Source organism: Bos mutus, chromosome 8 (genome assembly GCF_027580195.1).
Source record: "Bos mutus isolate GX-2022 chromosome 8, NWIPB_WYAK_1.1, whole genome shotgun sequence".
NCBI lineage: Eukaryota > Metazoa > Chordata > Mammalia > Artiodactyla > Bovidae > Bos > Bos mutus.
This window is the reverse complement of record NC_091624.1, coordinates 52,620,897-52,637,927: the sequence shown is the minus strand read 5'-3', so window position 1 is coordinate 52,637,927 and position 17,031 is coordinate 52,620,897. Positions and strand designations below refer to the sequence as shown.

The window sequence follows — 17,031 nt, the reverse complement described above, 5'->3', positions numbered from 1 at the left end:
TTATCAACTTCCCTGGGGTCAGGTTATGTAATCAGTCCTTCTCCTCCTTAAACTGAGAGATGTCTTCTCTCTTTAGACAATGGGCGAATGGATGGCTGGAGTCTCGGGCCAGTCTCCTAGAATAGCTGTGGTCAGGATTAGCCAGGGTGAAACAACCCTCTATAAGAGGAAGGAGACAAGGTCGCCGAGTCCCATGCTAAGGGGTGCTCCCTCACCATGACTGCATCACCACAGTTCAGCTTAACCGTGAAAGGCCACAGACTTGATTCTACACCCCCGCCTCAGCTGCAGCCCCATTCCTCCTTCTTGTCCCAGCCTCCCCGACAGAAAGTTAACACATGGGAGCACCAAGGGAGGAGAATGGTTTAGAACATCAGCACAGGGCACAGAAGCCTAGCAGGGTAGGCACAAGTTGGGAGAGAGAGACGGGTCATCTCATTTCCCCTTGTGCTGAAGGGGTATAGGCGGTTATGTGGTTCTCCCATGCCCACACTTAATGCCCTACCCCCCAGCACCTTCATTATCAGAAGAGAGGAATGGCTCTTTGCCATCAAGACAAAGATATTAGAGTTCAGGACATTACCTGGCAATTTATCATCTCCTCTTCTTTCATCTTTAGGAGGTATTTGCTTATACTGGGGTGGCTAGTTGGAGGTTATAACAGTGGAAAGCAACTAGGATTGTTGAACTTATTATGAATCTAGGGAGACGGAAATGGTGGTGCAGTGGAGGTTGGGAGGAAATACATTGTCCTTTAAGCTTTCTGACCTATGTTTCTCTCCCCTTCCCTCTCCCAGTTGATTCCTCAGATCTCCTCCTTGGCATGGTACACGACTGTGATACCGCTGATGGTGGTGCTGTCCATAACAGCAGTGAAAGATGCCATCGATGATGTGGTGAAGTGGCTTCCAGGGCCTCTCTTCCCTCACTGTACCTAGTCAGGCAGGGGAGGGAGGGAGCAGGAAGGACTCCCCAGAACTGCCTAATACTAGAAGGAAGAAGGAAAGAGGTGTTTCCTTTCCCTATGTCCTTACTTGTGCCAGAGGAATATGAGATTCCCTTAAGCCCAAGATTGGTGAGCCATCCATGGCCAGAAAGGGGTCACTCACGCAAGGCCTTTCTCTGTCTTCTTACTGCCGCCATTTCCAGGTTTCCTTCCATCTCCTTCATAACCCACCTCTGCCTTTACTTAGCTCTCTCTGGGTTTGCTCTCACCTTTCTTTCTCCATTCACCCTTCTCCCATTTCTATATTCCTCTTCCCTTCTTCCTGTCCCCCTTGCTTTCTCTGGTCTTATCTCCCCTTTCTGCATTCCTGTTCTCCTCTCTGACTCTCCGTATTTCCCTCTCCAGCTTTCGGTTCTATCAGGTGCACACAGCTAGGAACCCTCTGAGTTTAGAGAGCATCATGACTCAACAGAGGCTGGCTCCTCCCCTGGCCTTGGCGGGAGAAGCTGGCTCTCAGCGAGTGCAGCGTGGCTTCCTGCATGCTCCTTTACAGCAGGGCCAGGTGGGAGGGCAAACGTGGGGAACCGGTGCTGTGCCTACCAGTGGGATTTGGGAAGCCCATCGTGTTGACCTGTTTGGAGCTTCCCTAAGAGAGTCCTTCTGATTTTTATATCAAAGTTTAAGAGCAGAGTGTTTCTCCAGCTCTTTAACTCTGTGGCTCTTTAAACCCAGAATTAACATATATAGTGGTTTAAATTTCAGGCACAACTAAGATGTGCAAAAATATAACTTAACTTTCCATAACTAAACTCAGTGTAACTCATAACCACCACCTCACCATCTCAGCCCTTTTTTAATGAGAGCCAAAAGCTAAACTTACCAATTCAGGATAACCCAGGCGGTTCCTTCTGGTTTAGAACTCAGTCTCTTTAGGAGAAATATTCTGACCAATTCAGGATTCTTTCTACCCTCTTCCCAGGGAGTAATCTCAACTGAAAGGAAAGGGACTCATGTGAATCTTAGCATCAGGACTTATTTGTTACTCTCTTATTTGGTCTTTGAATAGACCTCTATTCCCCTTTCCTCATTGTATCCATGGTAGAAGCTTCTTATGCTGACTGTGGTTGAGGGTAGGGGTATTGGTATGCTTGTGAATACATAACTTCCCTCTACCTACCAAGATGTAGCCCCATCATTTTGCATTCTCTCTTCTGTGGCTTTCAACATAAGTTATTTGTTCTCATTACCCCAGGTTTTGGCTCTTGATATTAAAACAAAGAGTTTGTCTCTTTCTTCTCGCTTGATTCTTTTTCTGACCTCCTTTCCCAGCTTCTCAGAGACAGTCAGCTTCTTGGTCTGGTTTTAATGGTGGAAGAACTTGGAATTGGCCAGGGGCTGGGGGGTAAGGTGGTGAAGAAACGGGGGTAAGGGAGAATTACAAAGAAGAGGAACTACTTTGAACAATACTTCAAAATATTAATCTTCTAAATACAGTTTGCTCTATTTCCTGAACATTTTCTTGTATGATTTTAGAAAAGGCACCAAAATGATAATCAAGTCAACAATCGTTCTGTTCTGGTGCTGATGAATGGCAGGTAAGTGCTTCTTGGGAAGCCAGTTTAGGTTGAATCAGCTCTGGGAGAGCACTGACCTTGCTAAAACTTGATGTGTTTGGAAAGGTGATTTAAGACAGTGAAAAGAGCCTTGGGCTGGACATAGGAAGAGTTTGTTTCTAGTATGCCCTGAACTTGCTTCTCTGGGCCTCATATTTCTTATCTATAAAATGAAAATAATATTCTTTACCTTAAAGGATGCTTACAAAAATGAAAACAAAATAATATATATTAAAGAAATTAACAAATTATGACATGATATTAGTATGCAAGTGGTCATTACCAGTACGATGGTCAGCATGGAGATGTCTGTCTTTAGTGCATCAGTGGATTCTACATGACTTATTGACCATTCTACTGTAGACTTTGGTTAGGACATCTTTTTGTTAACAATCTAAAGAAAATATTGGTGTTGACCTCATTGCTGTAGTGTTTGGTCTTATCTATCTAAAGTATGGGTAAATGCTTATTTTTTTGTGGGGTTCTGCAAAATTGGAGCAGTTTACCTTTGGCAGGGATAGAGGGAGACTGGCATAATTTTATATAAAGCAAAATATGAAGATTATTGTAAGAGGTACAAAAATTATCATAAGAATTAATAAAAAAAATAGGCCATCATAGCTGGCTAAAGAAATTAAGGAAGACTTTCTAGAAAAGATGATGTTTGTGCTTAAAAGATGGGGAAGAATTCAACAGAGATTATATGAAAGGAGAAGTGACCAGTGTTTGCAGAAGCATGATCACAAACAAATACAGATCTGAGGGAATTCAAGATGAGGTCCAATCCTTTCTCATGGTGACCTTACACAACACCCAGTAGCTGCAGTTTTATATATATATTTATATTTTAAAAAAATTTTTTTTTAATTGAAGTACAGTTGATGTTCAACATTATATGTTATAGGTATACAATATAGTGAGTCACAGTTTTTAAAGGTTATACTTCCTTTATAGTTATTATAAAATGTTGTCTGTATTACTTGTGTTGTACAATATATCCTTGTAGCTTATTTTATATGTAATGCTTTGTACCTCTTCATCCCCTCCCCATATATTGCCCCTCCCCCTTCTCTGACTCCATTGGTAACCACTAGTTTGTTCTCTGTATGTGTGAGTCTGTTTCTTTTTGTTATATTCACTAGTTTGCTGTATTTTTTAGATTCCACATATAAGTGATATCATACAGTATTTGTCTTTATATGTCTGACTAATTTCACTTAGCATAATATCCTCCAAGTCCATCCATGTTGTTGCAAAGGCAATGGCACCCCACTCCAGTACTCTTGCTTAGAAAATCCCATGGACGGAGGAGCCTGTTAGGCTGCAATCCATGGAGTCGCTAAGAGTCGGAGACGACTGAGCGACTTCACTTTCACTCTTCACTTTCATGCATTGGAGAAGGAAATGGCAGCCCACTCCAGTGTTCTTGCCTGGAGAATCCCAGGGACGGGGGAGCCTGGTGGGCTGCCGTCTGTGGGGTCACACAGAGTCGGACACGACTGAAGCGACTTAGCATTAGCATAGGATTTCAAGAGACCCTGGTTCAATTCCTGGGTCGGGAAGATCCCCTGGAGAAGTGATAGGCTACCCACTCCAATATTCTTGTCCTTCCCTGGTAGCTCAGTCGGTAAAGATTCCGCTTGCAATGCGGGAGACCTGGGTTCAATCCCTGGGTTTGAAAGATCCCCTGGAGGAGGGTATGGCAACCCACTCCAGTATTCTTGCCTGGAGAATCCCCATGGACAGAGGAGCCTGGCAGGCTGCAGTCCATGGGGTCAACAAAGAGTTGGACTCATCCTGAGTGACTAAGCACACACATATCAAGAACTATAGTTTTAATCATAGAATTCTATTATGGGAAGTTCTTGGGCATCTGATTCTGTTATTTATTGTGTTTGCTGATTCTTACTCATGATGGATTATTTCCTCAAGTGTTTTGATCTGTTGAAGCCTCTCATCACTAAAAAAGTTAGTTGTGATTAAAAACAAAATTTAAAAAAAGAAAGCTATAGAAATAAGGAGAAAAGATAAAACTGAGTGTATAAGAAATTTGTAAAGCTAGGAATTACTGAATGAATTTAGTCAAATGAACTTCCCAAGGAGCTTGAGCACTTGGGTTTTATAAAACTATTACAGAAAAATTTGTCATAGAGTGGTTTTAGAGTAGGAATTCACAAGCAGGGCCCTAATGGTTAAACTTTGTAAGCCAATGAATGTCTGATTTATTTAACACTTGAGATGAATTGTCTATATTCCAGAAAGTGGTGTCCTTTTTGTACAGCACATATGTTTGAACAGAGATATTAACACCTTTGAAAAATTTTGTTTTTTGAGTTGTGATTTCTGTCATTGTAGTCAGTAATTCTGGCTACAAGCACATCTTTAGTTAAAAGCCACATTTTTTTAGCTATCAAGAGGAATGAGCCACACCTCTGTAAGTGTTCTCTCAGATATATTATTAAATGAAAAATGCAAAGTACAGAAAATTATGTATCTAGTATGTCATTTTAAAATGTATATCTATTATGTGATTATATGGATTGACATTTTCTCAAAAGAAATGCAAAAAATTGTTATAAGTGACAAAACTATAATCTGGGGAGAGAGGAGACTTTACTTTTTCTTTTTCTATATTTTTAATTATTTGAACTGTATTTTTACCATATGCATATATTGCTTTTACTTAAAGAAAAATTATGTGCCTGTATATCTACATATACCATTATAGAGTTTTAGAAAACTGTTATAGCCTGATCAAGAGAAATGGGCCCCATTCTTGATACTGCTTGGGCAAGGAGTATCCCAAAGCAGTTTGGTCCTCCTCTGAGCTTTGAGTTCATCTCAGCTTTTTTTCCCCCCTTGATTGTCAAAACAGGACTGTAGGAATATTCTCAGAGCTGGCATGCAGGCATTCAAGGTTCACTTTCTTGCAGGATAGTGACAGAAAAATGGATGAATGTCCAAGTGGGAGATATAATTAAACTAGAAAACAATCAGATTGTTACGGTGAGTACCTCTTTGGGCTGTGGCTTTTTCTCTTTGGGCTTGAGTAGAAACCTTTTTAGCACTTCTGTGACCACTCCTTTTGGTGATATTCACCTGCTTCACTGTGCATCTAGAGATCACCAGCTCCTGTGATAAGAAGTTTGTTCTTGTCCACTTCTCACCACAATCCCAGGTAAAGTATGACTGGCTTTAAGAAAGGAGGTGTGTGGTACCAGTGATGGGTCTCGAGACAAAGAAAGTAAACCAAATGTCTATAAAATTCTTAGGATGAATAGCTGTTCCTGAGTTTGTAATTTTAAAAGTCTGCCTTCCTTATCTTCTCTGCCTTTCCTGACCACAGGCTGATATACTATTACTCTCGAGCAGTGAGCCCTACAGTCTGGCATATATAGAAACTGCAGAACTGGATGGGTGAGTGTTCCTTCCTCATAGTCCAATAAGATGGTTGAGCCAGCTTAGAATGATTTCTCATTGAGGGACAGCATGATGCAGAGAATGAAGTGCTAAAAGCTAGAAATATCCAGATAAGATAGGAGGCCTCAAGTCTAAGGCTGAGCTCTTGACAGATAATTGAGCATCCAACTGGGTGCAGAATCTGGGCAATTATTCTCCATCTTCAAATTGGAAACATTCAGTCTGACTATATTCAATAATACTGAGTGATAGGAAAGAGGTTAACCGGACTATGAAATTTCAGAATATAGTTCCAAAGTTTCTTGGGGTGGGGGAATGAATACTGAGATAATTATGTACTGATAAACCATGTTCTGGAAAGGATTTAAGGTAGAAATTCATTAATGTGCAAAAGCTAAGATCTTTGGAAGATAGAGGCCATCTTCAGAGAGCTTGTCCTGTGGAGTTTTATGTTAATCTGCATCCTTACAACTCTTCCTCTTAGTGCCCACAAACTTTTTGAAATGTAGCTTTGTTTTTACTTCTATCTCTGTGCATTTCTGTATCAAATAATGGTTAAGTGAGATCCCTTCATGGGTCCTATAAACATTTGTGAGACGAGGAGTATGTTTACTTGCAAGTGTTCACAGGTTCTTACCAGGACCTTACTTTTGAAGGGAGTAGGTACCACCTCCAGGTTATTTTGTGATGTTTCTTCAGCTTTTCTAGAGCAGCTCCACCAGCAAGATCTCATAGGTTGGTTAAAGTAGTTGATATGTGTTTCAGGGAGAGAGGGGAGCAAGTGGGCTAATATTTAGCTTCCTGGAGAAGGCAATGGCACCCCACTCCAGTACTCTTGCCTGGAAAATCCCATGGACGGAGGAGCCTGGGAGGCTGCAGTCCATGGGGTCGCTAAGAGTCGGACACTACTGAACAACTTCACTTTCACTTTTCACTTTCATGCATTGGAGAAGGAAATGGCAAGAACCAGTGTTCTTGCCTGGAGAATCCCAGGGATGGGGCAGCCTGGTGGGCTGCCGTCTGTGGGGTTGCAGAGTCGGCCACGACTGAATCGACTTAGCAGCACCACCATTCTACCTCAGTACTGCCCTTGAGAGAGGATGACAATAGGAGTGACTCTGACAACTCAAGTCTGAAAGCCAAGCAATATTGGCAACAGCTATTTTCTAAAGTAGGAGAAACCGGACCTGTACTGCTGTTATATATGTGCATTCCTTACTCTAGTGAAACCAACTTGAAAGTGAAGCAGGCCATCACCGTTACCAGTGAGATGGAAGATAACCTGAAGCTTCTGTCTGCTTTTGATGGTGAGTTTTGAAATAGATTTGCCAACCCAAATTTTTATCAGAAGAGGTGTGGTTAAAGTTTGATATAGCCATATAGTGAATTATATATAACTCATAAAAAACAGTATGCAAGTTGATATTTACTTATATGGAAAAATATTCACAACATATAAGTTTAAAAAGATTACAATACACTATGCATAGTATAATGTAACATAAATTTGTCTTTGGAAATATATATATGTTTATGAGTCTATGTATAGAAAAAATCTTGGAAGGATATACTATAAAAGGTTAATAGCACTTATTTCTAGGCAGTGAGTGAATTTTACTTTCTCCTTTTTAATGTTGTATATAATTTACAAAAGGACATATTTTACTTTACGAATCATGAAAAAATTAACTTATTTCCATTTTGAAAAAAATACTACGTTTGCTTTAAGTAGTTTCTGAATCTATTCAGATTTAGCTCATTTGATCTGGAAGTACTAATGGTAATAAGTTATCATGTGGGTTGTTCTCTTTCTGGATAACCCATGTCACAGAATTACTCTTCTCTGATGCCCAGAACCCTCTGTCTGCCTTTCTAAAGGGAGCTGCTGAGAAATGGGCAGTGGCTGAGAAAGGATAGGAAAAAAAGGTGTGTGTATATTTTGAAAGAGGCTTGTTCTTTCCTCTTTTCTATTAAGCCTCCTCTTTGCTGGGAAAGATTGAGGGCAGGAGGAGAAGGGGACGACAGAGGATGAGATGGTTGGATGGCATCACTGACACAGTGGACATGGGTTTGGGTGGACTCCAGGAGTTGGTGATGGACAGGGAGGCCTGGTGTGCTGCTGTTCATGGGGTCGCAAAGAGTCGGACACAACTGAGTGACTAAACTGAACTGAACTTCCTGTTAGGAAAGAATTAAGATTACAGAGTTAGGACTCTTATTCCTTTTTTTTTTTTTTTTCAGGAGAAGTGAGGTGTGAGTCTCCCAATAACAAGTTGGACAGATTCACAGGAATACTCATGTATAAGGGAAAAAACTACATCCTGAATCATGACAGACTGATTCTCCGAGGCTGTGTCATCAGAAATACAGATTGGTGCTATGGCTTGGTTATTTTTACTGGTACGTCTTTCTGGAGTCACAAACCCCCAGCCTGCTGGATTCCATTCATAGCCACATTGTGGGCACTTAGTTTTCATGATGTAGATATGATGCTCAGGTATATACCAGAACACTATGGCTTTGAAGAAGGGAGGCAGGGAGATGGATAAATGGATGGAGGAATTAAGAAAAAACTATTTTTTTAGGAAAAAAAAAAAATGACTTTTTTTCCAAACACTGAGCTGCCAGCATATCAGCCCTGCCTTTGATAGTGGAAGGCTTTGTGTTCCAAGGCCACAGAACATTCATGAGTCTTTCTAACCACATCTGGACACTAGACAAGGTATACACATAGAAGTATACATAGAATTAGCATTTGAAAGGAGAACAGTGTGAAAGGGGAGGGTATACATGTGGATTACTCACATGTGGAGAGAATAAACATGGTGCTCATTATGGGGAAGATAAAATACAGTGTGAAGTGTTCATGCCAGAGAAAGGGCACATGTGGCTCCTGAGCAGTGGCCCATCCTGAGATGGCATTTAGAACCATAATCCTTCATACTTAGTGAGGGATTTTCTGGAGTTATAATGTAGTGCCGGAAAATGAAGGAAGCTTTTGTGCTCCCTATGCCCTCGGTGACGGTGAGTATTCGTGACAACAACCACAGTAAGATCATAATTTCCAGCTCTAGTCTCAGTGTGTCATTAAAAGTCCTTTATTTCTACTTATTGTCTGTCCTATCATGAAGTTCAAAGTCTCTATCGCTCAGCTTCAGAGAAATCTCAGCTCCCACCTCAGAAGAAATCACTTGCCATTGCCTTTTACTTTCTCCATTTCCTAGTTAGAAACTTTAAATAGAGCCTGGTCCAGCTATGGGTTTCCTCAAAAGAAGGTGAATATCTCCTTGTCAGAAGACCCTTTTTCTAAGCTAAATAAACCAGATGGTGATGAGAGAGAAGCTTGAGGCCCCTATTCTGACTTACCAATGAAAAACTAGACTGTCTAAGATGCTGCCGAGAGGGAGGTTTCAGCACTGATGCAGTTTGCAGAAGTAATTGGGATTATCCTAAGAAATAAATTTTCCATTCTTTGAGTTTGGGGCACCAACCATGAGCCTTCCTCCAAGGCTTTATCCTTTAGCATTGGAAAGAAGTTTGATAAAGTGATCATAAAGGTGTATTTCAACCCAATTTCAGTCCTCTTGAGAATATTTAGAGATTCTGAGATGATGTCTCCCTGTTTAACTTAGGACCAGACACCAAAGTAATGCAGAACAGTGGGAAGTCCACCTTTAAACGGACACACATAGACCACCTCATGAATGTCCTCGTGCTCTGGGTAAGTTAAAGACCTCTTTTCTGTATTTTTATAAATAGGCCTTCTTTGCTTCCTTCTACAGCAGTAGCTGGTATTTTCAAGTCAGAATTTACTTGTCTGAAAGTCTCAAGCAGTTTTAGGACCCCACAAACTTATATCTGGACCAGATAAGAAGAAAACTCATTGACACTTTTTTTCTTTTTCTTCATAGCCAGTTTAACTCATGACCACTTCAATAAGCTCTTACTTAGATTAATAAGATCACCTTACTTAAACCAATGATTTTCAAACTCTATTTCCTTAGAGAAGGCTAAGGTCTGCTGCAGGGGGAATAGAGAAGATCAAGAGTTTTGTTCTGGCCTCTTCATTCTGAAGTTCCTGCTTCAAAAAGAGCAGCCTCACATTTATCTGTTCTGTAAAATTTCAGTTAGAGAATAGAGGATTCTACTGCTAAGAAATGAAATTTGAAAAGCACTCAGTACATACTGATTATATGTGAAATCATAAAAAAAAAGAGTACAAATGAACTTATTTACAAAACAGAAATAGTCACAGATGTAGAAAACAAATTTATGATTATTAGGCAGTAAGGGGAGAGAGATAAATTAGGAGATTGGGATTGATATATACACACTACTATATATAAGATAGTTAACAAACAAGGACCTACTGTATAGCATAGGGAAGTCTACTGAATACTCTGTAATGGCCTATATGAGAAAAGAATCTCTAAGAGTGGATATATGTATAAATGATTCACTTTGCTGTATACCTGAAACAACACAACATTGTAAATCAGCTATACACCAATAAAAAATTTTTTAAAAGCACTCAGTAGATGATAATCAGCTTTAAGAATAAAATTTTAAATTGAAGATTAATTAGTTAATTTCCATGCTTATCATATGTGTGTGTGCATGTTCAGTCATGTCCAACTCTTTGCGACCCCACGGACTATAGCCCACCAAGCTCATCTGTGCGTGGGATTTCCCAGGCAAGAATATTGGAGTGGATTCCCATGCCCTCCTTCAGGGGATCTTCCCAACCGAGGGATAGAACTGGTGTCTCTTGCATCTCCTGCGTTGGCAGGCAGATTCTTTACCTCTTGCACCACTGGGATTTTAGAAAATTAGGAAGTTCATTCAGCTTTGAGACCAGATATTAGTATTCACTATCTTTTTCTTTCCACTACTGTCTGCATAGCTTTCAGCAGTTGAAACAAAGTGACGTTTCCTGGTTTATTAATGAAGAAGATAATCATAGTTGAGAATTCAGAAAGGCAGCAGAGGTAAATATGCCTTTGACAATATCAGAGAGTGTATCATTAGGGAATAAGTAGGTAATTTAGCCTAGGGTTGTCTTTAAAACAAGATATCTCCCATATGCCTAAGAAAGTTCAACTACCTGGTTACCTATCTGAAAGGTAGTGATAATACTTGACACCTGTAGAGGAATTTTAACTTTTTAGAATATTTTCACATTCACTTACAGCAGCTTCACAACATCTATGAACAATAAGTCAAGAAATATTTTTCCCACTGACAAATATGCAAGTTAAGTCATAGTAAAGATAAATAACATAAAGTCCCACAGAAAAATAATGTCAAAGACTCATTGTCAAGTCATATTTTTTTATTAAAGTGTAGTTGATTTAGAGTTATGTTCATTACTGCTATACAGCAAAGTAATTCAGCTATGCATATATATACTTCCTTATTTAATATTCTTTCCCATTATGGTTTATCATAGGATATTGACTATAATTTTTTATGCTGTTCAGTAGGACCTTGTTGTTTATCCATTCTATATATAAAAGCTTACATCTGCTAACCCCAACCTCCCACTCCATCCTTCCCCCTTGGCAACCACCAGTCTGTTCTGTATGTCCGTGATTCTATTTTGTTTCATAAATGGGTTCATTTGTGCCATATTTTAGATTCCACATATAAGTGAAATCATATGATATTTGTCTTTCTCTTTTTAACTTACTTCACTTAGTATTAATATGACAATCTCTAGCTGCAGCCATGTTGCTGGAAATGGCATTATTTCATTCTTTTTTATGGCCGAGTAGTATTCTATTATATATGTGTACCACATCTTTATCCATTCATCTGTCAGTGGACATTTACTTTGTTTTCATGTCGTGGCTATTATGAATAGAGCTGCTATGAACCAAGGAGTGCATGTATCTTTTTGAATTATAGTGTTGTCTGAGTGTATGACCAGAAGTGGGATTGCTAGATCATATGGTAATTCTACTTTTAGTTTTCTGAGGAATCTTTATGCTATTTTCCACAGTGGCTGTACCAATATACATTCCCACCAACAGTGTAAGAGGATTCCCTTTTCTGCACACCCTTTCCAGCATTTGTTATTTGTAGACTTTTTGATGATGACCATTCTGACCAGTTAAAATGGTACTTCATTATAGTTTTGCTTTGTATTTCTCTAATAATTCTTGATGTTGAACGTTTTTTCTTGTGTCTATTAATCACTTGGGTATCTTCTTTGGAGAAATGTTTATTTAGGTCTGCTGCCCATTTTTGGATAAGGTTGTTTGTTTTTTTGTTGTTCATTTGTTTATGCTGTTTGTATGTTTTGGAAATTAAGCCTTTTTCACTTGCATCATTTGCAAATATTTTCTCCCATTCTGTAGGTTGTCTTTTCATTTTGTTTATGGTTTCCTTGCCTGTGCAAAAGCTTGTAAGTTTGATTAGGTCCCATTTTTTTTCATTTTGTTTATATTTCTATTGCCTTGGGAGACTGACCTAAGAAAACATCAGTACAATTTACGTCACACAGAATGTTTTGCCTATGCTCTCTTCTAGGGGTTTTATGATGATGTCTTTTGTTTAAGTCTTTAAGCCATCTTGAGTTTATTTTTTGTGTATGGTGAGGTGAAGTCATTTTTATTGAGAATCTAATATGTGCCAGGTATTATGAGGACCATAAGGATTTATAAGTCCTGGGTCCAGCTGTCAAGTATATAAATTCACTTTGGGAAGATAGAGCATCAATATGTGCCAGATGCTTTACATACATAATTTTATTCAATGATCACACCTATCCATCTAGGCATAACTTTTCAGAGTCAATTCTCTTTCTGCTATGCTTGCTATCACCCTGTGGAGATAAAATTAAAACACGTGACAAGTCTATTTAACATGAAAATCTGACCACATGTGAAGAAATTATAAAATTTTTTAAAAGATCCTAAGAGCTTTCAGTGGAGAAGGCGATGGCACCCCACTCCAGTACTCTTGCCTGGAGAATCCCAGGGGTGGGAGAGCCTGATGGGCTGCTGTCTATGGGGTCGCACAGAGTGGGACACGACTGAAGTGACTTAGCAGCAGCAAGAGCTTTCAGAGAGAAATAAAAGGTCATAAACAAGAATCAGAATGGCATTGACCTCCTCAACAGCAACAGCAGAAGGTAAATGTTGTTGCCTTCGAAAGTCTGCCAGAAAAATATTTGCATCTTCTAATTCTAAATCCATTGAAGCTGTCAATAAAATGCGAGTATAAAGAAATTTCGGTATGTGCAAAGACTCAAAAAAAATTTACTCCTTACGTATCCTCTCTTAGGATGTTTCTAAAGTATACTCAAGCAAAAGAAGAGAATAAACCAAGAAAGATTTGGAAGCCAGGAAACATGCAAACACTGAAAGGAAGTCCTAGGATAATAGCTGAATAGCAGGCCTAGAGCAGATTAAAGCAGAGGTATCTGGGTTTCTGAGGTGGTACTAGTGGTAAAGAACCTGCCTGCCAATGCAGGAGACTTAAGAGATGAGGGTTCCATCCCTGGAGGAGGGCATGGCAACCCTTTCCAGTATTCTTGCCTGGAGAGTCCCCATGGACAGAGGACCCTGGCAGGCTACAGTCCATAGGGTTGCAAAGAGTTGGACATGACTGAAGCGACTTAGCATGCACACCTGCATGGAGAGATCTGCAGTGGGAGTCTTCAAAGAGAGAATGTAGTTCTCTATTCAAATTCCTACAAGGTGGATTCAGCAGAGAAGTGGTGTAGATGCCCAGAGCAGCTACACTAGCCAACTAGCTGCTATGAATTCCTGCATTTGTGAGCTCTTTCATGCAATTTTTCCTTCAGAAAATAGGGAGTATCATCTTGGGTCCCATGCTTCCTCTTGGGCATCTAGTTTAAGAAGGATGTTGCTGTTCGAGCCCGGTACGACTGTGAGAAAGTACAAATAGAAAATAAATTCTCTGACAAAGGATGAAGAACCATCAGCAGACCCAAGAAGTTGATGGGCTTTGGGAACGCATAAAGTTGCTAGATTGTACTGATAGGTAAGCCAGAATAGTGGAAGCTTTGGTGGCAATGCGTTCCTCTTCAGCAGCAATGCATTCCTCAAGAGTAGTTCCAAGCTTGAGAGGGCAGAAATGGAGAGCAGGAGTAAGATATGTGGATATAATAATCAGGACAACTAATTTTAAAACTGCCCATAAAACAGCTTGGACAACCACTGGCCCTCTGTACCATCCTAACACCCCTATAGGCATCCATATAGCAAAAACAAATGTATTTGACTTCCAGTCTCAAACAAGAGAACTGCTTTCTGAAGAAATTTAACAACCTCTGCAGAGGGCTAGGGCTTCTAATGTGGGTGTCATCACTTCTGAGTAAACCCACTTTATTTTAAATTTGGGGGACTCAAGTTTGCCTGCAAGTTCCTTTTATATCCTAGGGTAAAACCAGTGAACTAACACATTTTGCCTACCTACACAGAGCTCGTGGTTCCATCTTCCCATTCAGGGGAGTGGCCTACTAGGGAAATGAAACTATCCAAAGGAAATAAAGCCAACCTATAATGGTCAAACTACTCTTTTACTTCTGTTTTTAAGTGATCTGGAAAAAAAACCAGGAGCACAAAAGAAGAGGATGAGGACAAATAGAATAACTGACTCTGGAAAAAACATTATAATTCAAAAGAGAAAAGAACTTTCAAAAGAATTTCACTATTCTTAGAAGAAACAATTGCACAAATAAGAATAGACTGATTCTTTTTTTTTTTTTTTTGGCCATGCTGTGGCTTGGGCATCAACCCTAGGCCAACAGCAAAAGTGTGGAAACTTAACCACTGGACTGCTAGGGAATTCCCTACAATTTTTTTTAATCAAAGAATAAAATAAGCAATCTAAGAACAACAAAAAAGAATTTTGGAAAGTAAAAACTACTGAAATTAAAAAGTCAATAGAAGGGCTGAAATAAAGAGTCAAAGAATACTAGACCTTAAAACCAAAAATCTAAGAGATAAATACTTTTTTTAATTGGAGGACCAAACCAAGAACCCCCACAGGATCTCCCAGGAGTATCAGAATGCAAAAATGGAGGGAACAATATTGTCAAAGAAATAATAGAAGAATATTTCCTATAATCGAAGAAGGATATGAATTTCAGATTTAAAACATCCATTAAACATCATGAAATTCTAGAGCTCCAGTGGTGTTTAGAAGTACCTCAAAGTTTTCATAGAGATAAGAGTAAGATATGAACAAACAATGAGAATTAGATTGGCATCAGATTTCTCACCAGCACTACTGAGTCCTGGAAACCAGAGGTTCATACCTTCAAAGTTCTCAGTTTGACCTAGAAATCTATACCCAGGCAAACTACAAATCAAGTGAGAGAGCAGACTTCTTCCTCTCATGGGAACTTCATTCTGGCTGGCCAATGGCTGCATAGGCCTTTGCATGGCTTGCTTCTTTTTCAGGGTTTTAACATCTCCTTTTCAGAGAAGCCTTCTCTGCCACCCATCTAAAGTGGGCATCACCTCCACCAAGACCTTTTTTATTCTGTTAACTTGTTTTATTTTCCTCACAGCATTTGCTATTGCTAAGTCGCTTCAGTCGTGTCCAACTCTGTGCGACCCCATAGACGGCAGCCCACCAGGCCCCGCCGTCCCTGGGATTCTCCAGGCAAGAACACTGGAGTGGGTTGCCGTTTCCTCCTCCAATGCATGAAAGTGAAAAGTGAAAGTGAAGGCTCTCAGTCGTGTCCCACTCTTAGCGACCCCACAGACTGCAGCCTACCAGGCTCCTCCGTCCATGGGATTTTCCAGGCAAGAGTACTGGAGTGGGATGCCATTGCCTTCTCCCTCACAGCATTTAGCACTAGTTAACTTGTATTTTTCATTTCTTAACTTGCTTGTTTTCCACCTATATCCACAGGATTACAAACCCTTTGAGAGTTAAGACGTTGTCTTTTATCACCATTGTATCCCAGTCCCTAGAACTGTGTTTAGCATATAATCAGTTCAGTTCAGTCACTCAGTCGTGTCCGACTCTTTGTGACTCCATGAACCGCAGCATGCCAGGCCTCTCTGTCCATCACCAACTCCCGGAGTTTACTCAAACTCATGTCCACTGAGTCAGTGATGCCATCCAACCATCTCATCCTCTGTCGTCCCCTTCTCCTCCTGCCCTCAATCTTTCCCAGTATTAGGGTCTTTTCAAATGAGTCAGCTCTTCGCATCAGGGCACCAAAGTACTGCAGTTTCAGCTTCAGCATCAGTCTTTCCAATGAATATTCAGGACTGATTTCCTTTAGGATTGACCAGTTGGATCTCCTCGCAGTCCAAAGGACTCTTAAGAATCTTCTCCAACACCACAGTTTAAAAGCATTAATTCTTCGGCCCTCAGCTTTCTTTATAGTCCAACTCTCACATCCATACATGACTACTGGAAAATAACACATAATAGAAGCATCATTATTCTGTGCTAAGTTAGAAAGACAAATGAGTGCCTGAGCTACCAAATTATGAGCCTCTAAGGTAGAAATTATATCCATCTCTACATCCTTGGGAGTGTCTTGTACAAAGCTGTTCTCAGGAAGTATCTTTTGAATGGTTACTAAATGAAGAAATGTTCTCGAATTAGCTAGGTTCTTATCAGCTCAGCAGTTTTGTTTATGTGGTATTTTTGCCAAGACATTGTCAGTGTAGTTAGATATAACGCACTCCATTTCTCAAGCTGAAGCAGAAATTCTTCCTCATTTGAACATTTCATTTCTTCCCCATTTTTAGAAATGATTCTTAGGGGAAATTCTGACAGAGACAGGAAGCAAGATGAGTAAAGACGCTTCTTGATAAACCCATAGCTGACCTGGAGTCTGGTCCTTTCCCTGTGCCCAGAGCTCCCCAGAGCTCACAGTGACAATGCTTTGTGAACCCTAGTCTCTTTAAGTAGGACTGTATTTGTGGGGCAAAGAAAAAAAAAATCAGTGCTTGAAATTTAAATGATGCCAGAAATCTAGGCTGTACTTCTGGAGTGAAAAGGTACAGTGAAAAGCACAGAAGTGAAAGGCCCAAGGACCGAGGAATATTCTTTTTA

The 17,031-nt window shown here is 40.0% G+C and overlaps 1 protein-coding gene across 1 annotated transcript in view; it reads left to right on the top strand.

Moving 5' to 3' along the window:
• LOC102279750 (phospholipid-transporting ATPase FetA-like) overlaps positions 1–17,031 on the top strand; it is a 74,553-nt gene that overhangs the window by 14,288 nt on the left and 43,234 nt on the right. The window contains exons 4-10 of the mRNA XM_070375688.1: positions 798–896; positions 2,480–2,541; positions 5,493–5,565; positions 5,906–5,976; positions 7,204–7,286; positions 8,221–8,379; positions 9,612–9,700. Coding sequence (XP_070231789.1) covers positions 798–896; positions 2,480–2,541; positions 5,493–5,565; positions 5,906–5,976; positions 7,204–7,286; positions 8,221–8,379; positions 9,612–9,700 — 636 coding nt within the window. The remainder of the gene's footprint in view (positions 1–797; positions 897–2,479; positions 2,542–5,492; positions 5,566–5,905; positions 5,977–7,203; positions 7,287–8,220; positions 8,380–9,611; positions 9,701–17,031) is intronic.